General features: G+C 47.8%; 1 protein-coding gene across 1 annotated transcript in view; it reads right to left on the reverse strand.

The window, feature by feature from the left end:
• SMTN (smoothelin) overlaps positions 1-15,673 on the reverse strand; it is a 73,969-nt gene that overhangs the window by 44,535 nt on the left and 13,761 nt on the right. Inside the window, exons 2-4 of the mRNA XM_056859215.1 lie at positions 2,698-2,846; positions 1,791-1,890; positions 151-229 (exon numbers count right to left, since the gene is read on the reverse strand). Of these exons, the coding sequence (XP_056715193.1) occupies positions 151-229; positions 1,791-1,890; positions 2,698-2,846 (328 nt within the window). The remainder of the gene's footprint in view (positions 1-150; positions 230-1,790; positions 1,891-2,697; positions 2,847-15,673) is intronic.

The following is a 15,673-nucleotide window of genomic DNA, read 5'->3' on the forward strand; positions in this document are numbered from 1 at the left end:
TCAGGAGCACCAAAGTCAAGCTGGATTGAACAAATTCTCAGCTTTTCTCTTTCTCAGCCTCTTGATCGTAAAACACACACACACACACACCAGCGCACACACCTCCCAGGAGGCTCGGGGTCATCCCCTTTCACTCTTTTTGCACCGTACCTTCAATTTCTTCAGCTCGCAGTTTGCGGATAGCAGCCCGGATGAGTTTGCGCTCCTCGTACTCGCTGGCTCCTCGCAGCTGAAAGAGGGAAGAAAGACCGTAGCTCAGTGGTAGAGCATCTGCTTGGCATGCAGAAGGTCCCAGGTTCAATCCCCGGCATCTCCAGTTCAAAGGACTAGGCAAGTAGGTGATGTGAAAGACCCCTGCCTGAGACCCCAGAGAGCCGCTGCGGGTCTGAGTAGACAATACTGGCTTTGATGGACCAGGGATCTGATCCAGTATAAGGCAGCTTCATGTGACAATGTGACCTTGTAACCAGTGCCCTCTACCAACCAGCCCAAGGCCAATCAAGGGCTCCGTCGAAAGAGCCGAGTACTGGGTTTGCATGGTCACCCTGGCTTAGCAGAGGGGTTCTCTGTCCATCCCTATGCTAGAGATTTAGTTTTATTGCAGATAATTCTGTTCTTACAAAAATGACATGAAAAAACAAGAGACAGATCATACTCAGACCCGAGCATGCACACAGGGATTGGAACATGTTCATTTCATATTGCCCAAATCATATGCACAAAAGCATTTTTGCTTTCTACTTGTTTCAAGAAGACAACATGCGAACAATTCAGCATCCCCAAAAGTCACTTTTCACCAAAGTTTCAAAACTGGTAGCATCCAAGAAGTCTCTCTTCATAAACTTCCCCAACAGCAGACTTTCTATGGAATTCTGGTAAAGCTCTGCTTCGATTAAAGCTTGTTATCAGAATGTAAAAGTAAGATCGAACATAGGAGCACATTTTTTAATAACAGATGAACCACAGTCTGGAAATCTTGTAGGGACTTCAAAGCATGGAAAGCACTTTTTAGAGGCTTAACGTGACATTTAGGGCTGCTTGATCAGAATTTTCATTGTTAATTTTAGGATGAAAACACTTGAACTTCACTAGAAGCATGCAAAGAGAAGTACAGATTAGATTATGTTGTCATAGTGGTTCTATTTATTTTAAAGGAATATATGCACAAAACCACATAATTCATTTACAGAACTTATCTTTTCTAGCGGTTGAAATTATTTCAGAAGGCTCCGTCACTTGAAAATCAAGGAACGAAGCACCTTGATGGCTTTGGAAGTGGAATAATCTACTAGATGGTTAAAAGCACACACAAAAAAGCAGTTGTGTTTCTAAACCACCAGTCTCTGCTGAGGTTGAAGCCTGTCAAAATGTTTCCACTGAGGTTTCCACTGTCAAAATCATATCATTCATGACAGTATTCCTTATGAAGATGTAATCAAAACTGCACAAATACTGGAATTCTGTAGAAAGCGTGTTCAAGGGGAAGTTTGGGGGGGAAACTTCTTGGGTGCATTGATTCTGAAAGTTCGCTGAACTTTGTGAAAAGCAGGGTGCACCAAATTTTTAATATCTTGTATTTCTGTAACATTAAAAAGTTTTATCAATCTTATTTAGTCACTATGAGATGAGTGTATTATGAAGATGATCTCATGCAATGAACAGCAGCATCAGGGGCCTCCTAATTGGTAGCTCTGTCTCTTGGCCGCTCCGCTGTACTGGCTTTAGCATGCCTCAAGACAACTGGTGCAGGGCACACTCAGCCCTGAAGCACAACGCTACCAGCCACTCACCAAAGTTGTCAGCTCCTCCACATCTTGGATGGCCTCCAGTTTCCCAGAGAGGACATCCAGAGATTTCTGCCGCTGCTGCTCCTCCTCCAGCTGCCGGGACCTGAGGGAAACAAAGGCCATGAGACAAGAAGGACGACGAACAAGAAGAGTTGGTTTTTATATGCCAACTTTCTCTACCACTTCATGGAGAATCAAACCGGCTTACAATTACCTTCCCTTCCCTTCCCCCCCTCATCAGACACCCTGTGAGGTAGGTGGGGCTGAGAGAGCTCTGAGAGAGCTGTGACTAGCCCAAGGTCACCCAGCTGGCTTCATGTGGAGGCATGGGGAATCAAACCTGGTTCTCCAGATCAGAGTCCACCGCTCTTAACCACTACACCACACTGGCCAAGTGCCTCCAGACCATCTGTGGTGTGTAAAGAAGGGGCAAGAAAGTTCACAAATTGCAGCAGGGGGGAGCCCTGGCTGGCTGAGACCCCGGGGACAAAATCCTCTTCCCTTCAGCTGGAAGTCAAGGAAGCAGACACAGCAAGCCCAAGGAGATGCCACAGAAGAGCGGCAGTCTGTGCTCTTCTGTTCAGCTCATGATGCCAAACAAGCCACTCACCACTCAACAAGCCCTCCTGGTCTTGTGGCTTGGCTGGGAGAACAAAAACAAGGCTATCAATGCAGACCTCAATACTTAGGGTTGGGGGGGGGCTAAATTTGGCTCGATGGGTCACATGTTGGCCAGGCCCGGTGCAACTGGTCAGAAAAACACCCAGGAAGCAACTTACCCACAATCCTAGTTCACTGCATTTCCCCAGAAACTTTATAATCAAAGAAACTGGAGAAGGAGGAGTTACCAGAGAGTCCCAAGACCCTAATTTTCTTTGCTTTACATTCACTAGCCAACTCAAGGGTTCACCTCAGCCAGTTCTCCTTGTTCTCCTGCCGTTCCGTCCGGAAGCGCTTGGACGCCAGCGCCTCTTCATCGCGCTCCAACTCCTGCCGCCGTAACTCCCGGATAGCGGAGCGGATCTGCCGCCGTTCTGCCAGGTCCAGCGTGGCCTCCAGCTGTGAGGAAGACAGAGGAAAGGGCGGTCACGTTGGAACAGATAACGTGCATTATTGATGTTGACTCCACCCTGGGGAGTTGCATTCCAGCCCACCTCTTCTGACCACCCCAAAATTCCAAGCTGGCCACACAATGGACCCACTGTCCTGGCACACAGAATGCCCCACTGTCCCCTGACCCACCCACCCCCCTCTCAGTGGCACACAGCCCAATGACTCACACACACGACTGCCATCAAGCCTGAGTAGGGTCAGGAGAAACCCCCTCCCTCCAGATATAGCAAACGGCATGACACACGCCTGGCAGCAAAGAGGCCCCAGCACTCATTGTGTCAACTGGGGGTGACCAAACTGTGGGTCGAGAGCTGCACGCGACTCTTAGGGAGTGAGAGGGGAAGAGAGTCCCTTTCCCATCCCCTCTTGACCACAGGCTGGAACGAATAAGCACAGTCTTATCGTTAATTTATGGAGCCCGTTGGGAAAAGATGTGGTTCGTTTCCGATGGCACCGCTTAAGGACCAGACAAATTCATGAAGGACAAGCCAACTGGCGCCAACTGACAGCAGCACAGCCTTTATATGAAGAGGTTCCATTTAGCCAGGGCTCCAGAAACCTTGACTGGCCTCAATGGCAGCCACTGACCTTATCCCACCCCCTTTGGTTTTCTCAGCTCCTCTGTAACTTGGATGGTCTTGAGCTTCCCAGACAGGATACCCAGAGATTTGCTGCCTGCTACTCTTCCTCAAGCTGCAGGGACTTGAACACATGAAGCTGCCTTATACTGAATCAGACCCTTGGTCCATCAAAGTCAGTATTGCCTACTGAGACTGGCAGCAGCTTTCCAGAGTCTCAGGCAGAGGTCTTTCACATCACCTACTTGCCTAGTCCCTTTAACTGGAGGTACTGGGGGTTGAACCTGATACCTTCTGCATGCGAAGCAGAGGCTCTACCACTGAGCCACAGCCTAAATTCCCAGGGTATGCAAAATGGACCCTGATAGGGTCTCGGATTTTTTTTTACTGTGCTTCAGAAGTACTCAGAACCCCAAGCTATGAACTTCTGGAATGGGGAAAGGGTGTCACTCTGTGCACTAGTGATTTCAGGTCCATGGGAAGCATTGTGTTATGTCAGAGGGCAGGCATAATGGCCAGATAAGGGGAGCACACCACAGTGCCTGCTGCTGCAGTCCTATTCATGGATTCTTGCCTTTGCTACTGTGACTCTCAAGTGGAGAGGCATTTTAATAGCTGTCTTGAATCTTTGGGGAAGGCCAGGATATAAAATATTATAGATAAATAGAAGACACGAGAATCGCATTCCAAATGTGTGCACGTGTTAAGTGCTGCCAAGTTGCTTCTGACTTAATGGCAACCCTAAAAATTAACGTCCTCCAAAACGTCCTATCACTAACAGCCTTGCTCAGGTCTTGCATACTGAGGAACGTGGCTTCCTTTATAGAGTCACTCCATCTCATGCTGGGCCTTGCTCTTTTCCTGCTGCCTTCAACTTTTCCAAGCGTTATTGTCTTTTCCAGTGACTCTTATCTTCTCATAATGTGACCAAAGTACAGTAGCCTAATAGTCCCAGCTAAATGACAGGGAAATCCACTCTTATTTATCCATGCATCTACTGCATTTAAAATAGAGGGTACAGGGAACCTCTCCTTTTGACCACAAACAAGGGGACCTCGGCTGTCCATGTCTCCTGCCTTTCCTCATGCACTCCACAGGTTTCAGTATTTTTCATCCATCCCAGCTCAGGGCCATTCTATAAGACAAAGGCTGACTGCATCAGACCACAAGTCAGGAAAAACACAGAAAACGGGGGAAGCCCCCCCCCTCGCATGTGTTTTGCTTATGTTTTGAAAAATGGCCTCTCCCTTTGTAGATATAAATGAGTGGACAGATGGATACATATAGATGGCTCCACCCTCCACCCCATCCTGCTAGGCCATTTATCAGGACAGACAGTAAATTGCTTTTTTTCTTTTTAAAAGGGAGGGGACAGAGCTGCTTTCTCTGCCCAGAGGTGCAAGAGTGAGTGATCGATGCTCTCTGCTATTAAACAGGTCATTGGCATTTATTTTCTGTTGGCAGCAACACTGTTTAAACACCAGTTATGTATCCTCATCTTGAAGCCCTTTACATCTGACCTCCTTGCTATAAAGCTGATGAAAGTATATGTGGCATGGCCTGGGAACAATTCATTGATGTCTAATGTGCTCTAGGTCTGGGATCTTTGATACTTTTTTTTTTTGCAAGTCGGGGGGAGAGATAGAAAAAGCTTAGGATGAGAAAGAATCCTCCTTTAAGAGGGAATGGTGCAATAAACAGACTTTATATACGTGACATGTACACACCCCTTTGTTTTAAAAGCAAACAACTCTCAAAGAAATAGGGGTTAGCAACATTGTTAGACAATGTTAATCTGCTAGTTTTATAGTAAAATGTGTGTACACAGTACTGAGCACACCGGATAAAATGAACATTAAGAGCAAGTGGCGCATTTTGAGATGCAGCTTTGTGTTACAGCGTGCTTGGGGGAAACCAGCCATAAAACTCCAGAGGCAGGAGGAGGCTGAAGTTGGTTCCCAGTTCCGTATTCGCACTTCCTAGTGACAAATACTGAGGACAATTTAAAAGCTCTACACATCAAAATAAGGTTCGGACCACCACACACACCACACATTCGAGGGACTCTGCCCTCCAAGAGGACAGATACTTGTTCCTGCTCCAAAGCTCAGTTCTTGTGCCAGCTGCTCCAAAGTGGGGTGCCCCTGGGACAAATGCACATACATACACTACGGCCCAGCTGCACCCCAAAACAATCTTTGGACCACCCCAAATCACACAACCCTACACTCCAGAGACTCTCTCCTGCAAGAAGACATACAATGGTACCCAGTCCGAACACTGGTTCTGGCATCACAAGCTTCTATTTGGGTCGCTACCAATGCCTCATTATGAGAAAACATTCCTGGTGCTTTTCTCATTCTCAATCCTCTAGGGATAATTTTGTTCCTGCAATAGTTCCTAAGTGCTCCTGCATGGGTTTCCAGTTTCATTTTCTCAAGATTGCTTAAAAAAAAAATTATCCCTTCTTGCAGGGGACCGTCTCTGGAGTGTAGGGATGTGTGATTTGGGGTGGTCCAAAGATTTGGGGTGGGGGTGCAGCTGGGCCCCAGTGTCTGTGCATTTGTCCTGGGGGCATCCCACTTTGGAGCAGTTGGCACAAGAACTGGGCTTTGGTCCAGGAACCAGCATATGCCCCCTTGGAGGGCACAGTCCCCTGAATGTGGGGGTGTATGATGTGTGGCGGCCCAACCCTTATTTTGGGGTGCAGAGCTTTTAAATTGTCCTCAGGATTCAGGAACTAGGAAATGCGAATAAGGAACTGGGAACCGGGAATAAACTGGGAACCAACTTCAGCCTCAAAGAGGCAGGCCATTTTCTGACACACAACTCATCTTCAACCTTACAATTCCTTGATAGACCTTCCCTATGTGTGCTTAAAAAGGTGCAGCTCTCTCGTTGCCGGCTGCTGTCAGCGATACTGCATTAGACAGAGCTCGGTTTATTGTGGAATTAATTGTGCAAAACGGGCAGCATGCAAATCTACCCAATACGCATAATGTACACAGGTCACAGGAGGTCAGCTTTTGTTGCTGCAGAATTTATTGCCTGTGGCCAGAGTTTTTAATTTTAACTTTTTATAAAATGGTTTATTTAAAGCTCAGAGGCCACACAGCTCTTCAGAAGCAAGCCTTGGCAGCAGGAAACATTGGCCAGAATATAATCAAAAGCCCATCCCAGGGCAGGGCAGTCATTCCTGTTTTCCCAGGGGTGACCGTTGGCTGGCACTGCCGTTGGCGTCTGTTCACTGAGACCCCTTCATCAAAGAACCCCAGAGCCCACCAGCTGTGAAGAATCAGAAATGTGGCTACTGCCTGTCCCAGGCCAGCAATTTTCATTTTGGAGGCAGAAATACCGGGGCAGGAGAAATGGCACTGCCTCCCAAGAAGTCCAGCAGAAGTCGGTTTCAGGTAGCTGGCTCAAGGTTGACTCAGCCTTCCATCCTTCCGAGATCGGTAAAATGAGTACCCAGCTTGCTGGGGGTAAAGTGTAGACGACTGGGGAAGGCAACAGCAAACCACCCCGTAAACAGAATCTGCCTGGTAAACATAGGGATAGGACGTCACCCCATGGGTCAGGAATGACCCAGTGCTTGCACAGGGGACTACCTTTACCCCCAATAAGTCCAACAGGAGCTGCAGCCCCAATAATGTTCTTCCTATCAGGTTAGGAGAACTGCTGTGGTGGCATCAGGCTAGGACTTGGAAGACCCAGGTTCTGAGCCACAGTCAGTCCCGAAGCTCACTGGGCAGCCTTCTCTCTCTCTTAGCCTAACCCATAAAAGGGTTGTTGTGAGGATAAACTGGAAAAGGGGAGACTAATGTGTCCCCCTCGGAAGAAAAGAGAAATAAACATGGGACAGATGGAGAGGAGAATTTGGGGCTCTGACAAGGTAGCTTACTCTAAGTAACTTTTCAGAATGGGTAAGCCGCAGTGGGGTGACCACAACAGTCAGTAAACCATAAACCCCAATCAAAAGCATCCCCTTGTTCACAGCCCGGGGAGGAGAAGACAGAATTTCTGGCAGGCACTCCAGTACTGGGAGGGCAGCTTGCTGTAAAAGAGTGCATGGATGTGGTGCTTTCTCTGCAAGTTGTGGCCTGGCACACTTGGTAACCGTGCAGTTCCAAGCAGAATTATACCCTTCCAAATCCACTGATTTAGAAGGGTGCAACTCTGCTTAGGATTGCGCTGCCAGTCTTGTGAAACCACTCACTACACAGGCAACCTCGGTTTATGCACAGTTCTGAGATGGGGCTTCCACAGGAGAACTTCCCCACCATCATGTTAATCAAAGGGGGAGGATTCGCCTGCAGCACCAAAATGTCTCCAGGCAGCCCTCCATCTAAACGTTTATCAGGCTCAGGTATGAGCTACCTTACAAGATTCTTGTGTAAGCAGACTGTAAAGCACTTTGCACAATAAGAATGCTACATAACCATATGGACCATATTAGGGTGCAGAATGTGACCCATGTACAACCCACCAGAGATAATTCTGTTATTTAATTGTTTTATGGCAGGACAACAGAAACCTGTAAAGACAGGCTAGGCAAGAGCCTCTGACTTTGCACACAGTGGCTGAATCATCCTTCAATCGACCTCCAATTCCTCCTTTAACCCCTAAAACAAAAGTCCTGTGGAATCTTCAAGACTGACTAATTTATTGTATCTTAAACCTGCAGGGGCTTAAGCCTGGCTTATGCTATCCTTGTATTGCCAGAGGACTTTGCTTCTGCTTTGGCTGTAACAATAGCACGTCTAACTCACTGGAATCCCTTGAACCCAGAGCACCAATTCAAGTCAACTGTTGCAACCTGACATGCTTTCGTTCTCTCTCTTCAAAAACCTTCATGCTACCATTCTACCATCGGAACTACTTTTCCAGCTCCAGGAACATATTACTCCCCATTATTTATTCATAGGTCTGTACCCAGTTTTTGGGAAGGAAAGTGGCACTGTATAGCCCAATCTCAACAGATCGTGGAAGCTAAGCAGGGTAAGTATTTGGATGATACCAAGGAAGGTTCTGCAGAGGAAGGCAATGGCAAACCACCTCTGATTCTCACTTGCATTGAAAGCCCCTTGCTAGGTTTGCCTCAAGTCTGTTCCACCTTGAGGGCACATACATACCCCACTTTTCTTCCCTATGGAACATCAAAACAGATTACAATCTCCTTCTCCTCTATTTTACCCTCTCAGCACCAATCCTGTGAGGTAGGCTAGGTTGAGCGACTGGGCACAAGGTTACCCCAGCAGGTTTCCATGCCAGATCAGAACCTGGGTCTCCCAGATCCTACTCCGACACTCCATCACACTGGTATACTTATGCCTTCAGCAGAATTTCAGAGCTTCACATATATTGTGTCAGCAATCTCTACAACAGTCCTGTAAAGGAAGTCCGTGTTATAGATTATTTCCCACAGTACAGTTGGGGACAGTGCAGGGGTGGGGGGCTGCTGAAGCAGAGAGATTGTGAGTTTTCCTAGGGCCACCCAGCCAGGGCATGGCTGAGGCAGGATTTGAAGGGGAAGCTTCCTGTTTCACAGATTAACTTCTTCACCACTACAGCTGCCAACATGGCCTGGGTATTTTGGCAGCCTAGATGGCCCAGTAGCTCCTGACAGCCAGAAACAGAACACAGCCCATTGAAACCAATCCACAAGCACTTTCCTAGCAAGCTCCTGCGGTGAGTGCTCTGCAGAGTTCTGGTTTGTTCGTTCAGTGAAGCACTTTTAATCACCACCATTCCAAATCGATTTGGCTAAACAATCAAAAAAACCATTAAAAATGCAATCCGCTAAAATTAAAAACCAACTATAACAACAACCAACCATGATATGTTGCAACCAAACAGTATGAGTCCTCCTGGTCTTCTGGAACAGAGACCACAGAGAGAGAGTGTGTGTGTTATGGTGTCTCTGCAGGGTTTAAGGAAAGATGTCTGGTGGTTTGCCATTGCCTGCCTCTGCCTGGGCAGAGAGAGTTCTGAAAGAACTGTGACTGGCCAAAGGTCACCCAGCAGGCTTCATGTGGAGGAGCGGGGAATTGAACCCGGCTCTCCAGATTAGGGTCCGCTGCTCTTAACCACTACACCATGCTGGCTGTGGAACAGTAAAGTCTTGCAATCCTTCCAAAACAGCTAGCAAAAATGGAACCTTCCTCTGTCAACAGGCAGCAGCAGTGGGAAGTCACCTGCAAAGAGCACACTGTGAGCAATAACTGCCACGTGAAAGGTTTTTCTGCAGCCTCATTCCTTACAGCAGCTGGGCTGGGCACCATTTCCTGTATAAGGAGTGTGTGGGGTGACACTTCCCAGCATTCAGTGTGGTCAGCGGTACTTCCTGCCCACTTTTGTATGGGCCAGGAAGGGTTTTCCGGGCACGCTGTGGGTTGCATTTGAGAGCAGCTGAGTTAAAAGACCACACAGTGAGAATGCATACCAACAGCAGCAGAAAATGCGCCTCTCCCAGCAACCTGGTCTTCTGGAGATACCACCAGAATACACATACCTTATTCTCAACAATGTCGGGGACAGGGGGGAGTGACCATGAGCCCATTTTTTTTTTTATATAACAGATGAACCATAGGCTGGAAATCTTGTAGGGACTTCAGAGCTGTACTTTATAAATGGGTGAACGGGAAGGAAGGAGTCACAGAAGAACGCTTTACAGGGAAGCATCAAAAGTACTTTTTAGAGGCTTAATGTGAAGCTTATATGGCTGCTTGATTTGAATTTTCACTGGGTTACTTTTAGGATGAAAACATTTGGACTTCAGTATGCGCCATTTGGGTTCTTCTTGTGAACATAAGAAAGGCCCTGCTGGATCAGACCAAGGTGCATCAAGTCCAGCAGTCTGTTCACACAGGGGCCAACCTGATGCCTCTAGGAAGCCCCCAAACTCATTGTACTCCTTGCTTGCTCTGGCAAACTGTCCCATTCTTCACTGGCCCCGATTTCCTCGGGCTAGAGAGCACAGCGTGGTGTAGTGGTTAAGAGCGGCGGACTCCAATCTGGAGAACTGAGTTCAATTCCCCACTCCTCCACATGAAGCCTGCTGGGCCAGTCCCAGTTCTCTCAGGACTCTCAGCCCACGCTGAGGCAGGCAGGGGTGCCTCAGGGATCTGTGTTGGGACCGGTGCTTTTCAACCTGTTCATCAATGACCTGGAGTTGGGGTTAAACAGTGAAGTAGCCAAGTGTGCAGATGACACCAAATTATTTAGGGTGGTTAAAACAAAATCGGACTGTGAAGAGCTCCAGAAGGATCTCTGCATACTGGAAGAATGGGCATTGAAATGGCAAATGAGATTCAATGTGAGTAAGTGTAAAGTGATGCATATTGGGACAAAAAATCCCAACTTCACATATACACTGATGGGATCTGTGCTGGCAGCGACAGACCAAGGAAGGGATCTTGGGGTGGTAGTGGATAGCTCAATGAAGATGTCAACCCAGTGTGCAGCTGCTGTAAAAAAGGCAAATTCCATGCTGGCTATAATTAGACGAGGAATAGAGAATAAAACTGCTGATATCATACTGCCCTTGTACAAATCTATGGCGAGACCACACTTGGAATACTGTGTACAGTTCTGGTCACCACACCTAAAAAAGGATATTACAGAGCTTGAGAAGGTGCAGAAAAGAGCAACCAAAATGATTAGGGGACTAGAGCAACTGTCCTATGGGGAGCGGTTAAGACGCTTAGGGCTGTTTAGCTTGGAAAGAAGACGGCTGAGGGGAGACATAATGAGGTCTATAAAATTATGCATGGTTTGGAGAGAGTGGACAGGGAGAAGTTTTTCTCCCTCTCCCATAATACTAGAACACGGGGTCATCTGCTAAAGCTGGAGGGTGAGAGATTCAAAACAGATAAAAGGAAGTATTTTTTCACACAACACATAGTTAAATTGTGGAACTCCCTGTCCCAGGATGTGGTGATGGCTGCCAGCCTGGAGGGCTTTAAGAGGGGAGTGGACATATTCATGGAGGAGAGGGGTATTCATGGCTGTTAGTTAGAATGGATACTAGTCATGCTGCATACCTATTCTCTCTAGTATCAGAGGAGCATGCCTATTATTTTGGGTGCGGAGGAACACAGGCAGGATGGTGCTGCTGCACTCGTCTTGTTAGTGGCTTCCTAGAGGCACCTGGTTGACCACTGTGTGAACAGACTGCTGGACTTGATGGGCCTTGGTCTGATCCAGCAGGGCCTTTCTTATGTTCTTATGACAAACCACCTCTGAACATCTCTTGCCTTGAAAACCCTATAGGGTCACCATAAGTCAGCTGTGACTTGACTGAGCGCGCGTACACACACAGTACAGGGAAAGCCAAGCTCAAGCTCTACACCAGAAGTTCCTTTTAGTCCTACAGCCTTGAGGATTCGACAGCAGCTGCACTTGCCATATGAGCAACAAATAAGGCTGGAATTTGTACTGACTTTCAAAAATGCCAGAGATTGAAACACATTCATACATCTCCTCCTTGTAGAGAAGCCACACATGTAGCTTGCTGCTCAGGTGTTTGCATGGATACAACAGCTACTCGCCCTAGGCAAGCGAGTGAGCCACTGTAAGGCTTGGACCCAAACCCAGGGACTTGTTCTCAGTTGTGTGGTAAAAGGGCCTGCCAGCAGCCCCCTTTATTGACTTTCCAGAAGCTTTATAAGGCAGAGTTGTTATAGGCGCGCCTTTTCTAAAAGTGTCCATTTTGTTAGATTGGGTTGATCATTATGTTTTATTGCTTTTACTGTGGGTGGTTTGTAATTGTACGGTTTTTAATGGTGGTGTTCCATCTTGAATACCTGAATGGGGGAGAAAGCCAGAATAAAAATCCATTAAATAATTCCAGCCCTTCCCAATGCCTCTCAACAGGGTGGTGCCATCGTGACGCCAGCCTGCAGTTCAAAATCACTCTGGTACCATGCGGGCATGAAATGCTAGGAGTACACACCCCTCCTTTCCCCTAGCCCCGAAAGGCCTAGCTCATGTTGGAAAAATGGAGTCTGGCCAGAAGGCTTAACTGTGCTCAGAAACCAGCAGAAAGAGGGCTAGAGAAGGAAGACAGACGGTCAAGACTGCCTCAGCTTCCAGGGTCTAATGCGGGCTGACAGGATATGAAATGCCTGGAAAGTCTCCTCGCTGTAGGGGAGCAATCGTCACTTGGGGGAGGGAGGGGAAAGGAAGCGGGAGGTCATCTCGCTTAGCCCACGTCAGCAACCCTGAGGAGTGAGAACGAGAGAAGGAGCTGGGACTGCAAAAAAAAAAAAAGGAAGAAGAAGAAAACAGGCCAGCCCAGCTCTGCGGCCGGCAACGGAGGGGAGCCAGATGTGCTGGAAGCCACAGGACGTTTCCAGCAGCAGCGCTGACAGAACTGGATGTCCCAGGCTGCCCTGCACCCTGGGAAGAACAGGATGTGCCACAGCCCTGCTCACACTTGCCCGCCAGGCAGGAAATTAACGGATACAAGAGGCTGCCTGGCCTAGTGGAAAATGGACCATGCGGGCTCAAACAGATGGGAGGCCTGGCCAGGCAGGGCAAGCCCCAGATCACAGGGAAATCTCGCAAGCCCTCTGCTGCAGCCCCAACCAGAGAGGCTGTCCCAAGGGACAGCTTCTTGAAAACATGCTCAGAAGCCGAGGGTGGGCTACACTTTTAAGGCTTGAGTAGTAGCTGGAGACTGCAGCCAAGAAATCAGAAGGAGATTGAGACTGGGAAGGGCAGCCATGAAGGAGCTAGAAAAGATTCTGAAGTGTAAGGACATGTCACTGGCCACCAAGATCAAGTTAATTCATGCCATCGTATTCCCTATTACTATGTTATGGGTGTGAAAGATGAACATTGAAGAAGGCTGATAGGAAGAAAGTAGATTCCTTTGAAATGTGGTGTTGGAGGAGAGTGTTATGGATACCGTGGACTGCCAAAAAAAAAAAATTAGTGGGTTATAGATCAAATCAAGCCTGAACTGACCCTAGAAGCTAAAATGACTAAACTGACGCTATCGTATTTTGGTCACATTATGAGAAGGCAAGAGTGACTAGGAAAAGTTGAGGGCAGCAGGAAAAGAGGAAGACCCAACAAGAGATGGGTTGACTCAATAAAGGAAGCCACGGCCCTCAATTTGCAAGAGCGACTTTATGGCACTTAACACACAAACCGTTGCTGGAGCAATTTGGGTGATGTGATGAACCCCATTTGCCTACTTGGCTAACGTCCTTAGCCAACACACTCTCTGAAAATGGCCACCTCATAACACCATTTGCTTAGGAACTATCGTGTTTACATTCTACCCTTCCCTCCAAGGAGCTCCAGCTTGAGGATAAAGTGGAGCTAATCCCAGTTTTATCCTCACATCAACCAAAGCTGAGAAAACAGCAAGCGGCCAAATGTGAATTCAGTAGCGATCTGGGTCCCACTTTCTTTTGTACCGGAGGGTGTCAGGCACCCCTCTATCAAAAGCCAGCTCAAGTGCTGAACTCTCTTTCCCCACCCTCCAACCAACCTAACAAGGACAGGTCACACAAAGACTCCCCTTGTAACTGACCGGCAGGGAGAGGACAAATTTCTTCCTATTATATTGCTGCAGTTCTGATCTTTTTTGGACCGAATCGTGCAGATTCAAAAGCCCAGGACCGGCCCAACTTAATATAGCTGCTTAGGGCAGGCCTGGACCAATTTTCTCTGGGTTACAGAGCCAGCCCCAAAATTGAGAAGCCAGACTCATTTTTTAGCCTCCATGGTTTCGGAGTGTAATGACCACATTGTTCTAATTATTGCTACCACAACACCTAATCCTACTCTCTTCACATTATCTTCTGTTGTAATATATAAAAGAGTATGCAAGTGACACCAGTTGTCATCAACAAAAAACTAGCCCTAACCTAAACCCCAGTGTCTCATAATTTCTTTATTGCTTTAAAAAACTCCATTTAACTGACTATTGGAGCCAGTACAGAAAGCAGCTGGTTCAGAAATAAATGCATACACCACTTTAGAAGGGCATGAAGTCAGCATACAAACGAAGTCATAACAAGAACTTCCTGGACATGCAATACAACAAATCGTATTCTGGTAGTAAATGATTGATCAGCTTGGCACTTCTACTAGGGATAACCAAGAGACACCACAATAAAATTACTGCTGGAAATACTGGGCGCCACAATGAAATTTCTATGCCCCATGGCTACCTGGTGCCTGGGATTTGTCAAACCCTAGTTTAGGGTACCAGAACCCCAGGGGCTTCAGGGTACAGACATAAAACCTTGTGGGGGGAGAAGAACACAGTTCTCTCCCTGACACAGACCAAGGACAGTGGGATGGATCTTACACATGGGTACCTTCCACACAAGTAAATGGATGAAAAGTACCTTCCTTTCTCTCCACTCACTTCCATGCAACGGAGGGGAGAGAGAGAGTTGCGATAAGAAAGGCCTCTGATGAGGACACACACGCATACACACACCCACACACACCCCTGTGGCTTTATACAAGATGGGGGGGCCAGAATTAATTTTTGCTTAGGGCTGCAAAACAGCTCAAGTTGGCCTTTGCTTGCCCCTGTTCCCACACTTTTCCCACAGACATGCCTTCCCCAACCACCACCCAGGAAGAAGGCAAGTTCTGCAAGCCAGTTTCCCCAGCTTCCATACAGTTTCATTTGAGATAAACTCAAAAGTATCGGCCTTTCCTCCCTACACACACAGTCTTGGGTTTGGGAAGGCTTGCCCCAAGGAATACGACAAGGTTTTCAGTAAAGGAACATCGCTTGGATTTGGGGGAGTGCCTAAAAATACATATGGGGGAGCAGGAACACCAACACCACCCCGGGGAACAAGAAGGGAAGGAGAAGTAAAGTATCCCACTTGTTCATCCCTCCCCCCACTGCTCATTCAATTGGGGGGGGGGCTGGCATTTTATTCCAATGCTCTAATGAGCCAGGATGGAATTCAGAAGGGGAAAAGAGGGCAGTGGGAGATGGGTGGGAGAGGGCATTCCTGGCATCGTGCCTGGAGGGGCCGGGGACAGCTGAATGTGCCAGGAAGGGGGCTCACGGCCCATGCAAACACATGCCTTAGAATGAAGGGACGAACGAGCACCCCAGCCAGCAACTCTGGGACAGACAGATCTCCTCTCAACGAACCACAGAAGAGGTCCATCTACCCCAACAAACCCTTATGTGGCACCTGTGGGCACCAT

This window comes from Euleptes europaea, chromosome 13, assembly GCF_029931775.1.
Source record: "Euleptes europaea isolate rEulEur1 chromosome 13, rEulEur1.hap1, whole genome shotgun sequence".
NCBI classification, from domain to species: Eukaryota; Metazoa; Chordata; class Lepidosauria; order Squamata; family Sphaerodactylidae; genus Euleptes; species Euleptes europaea.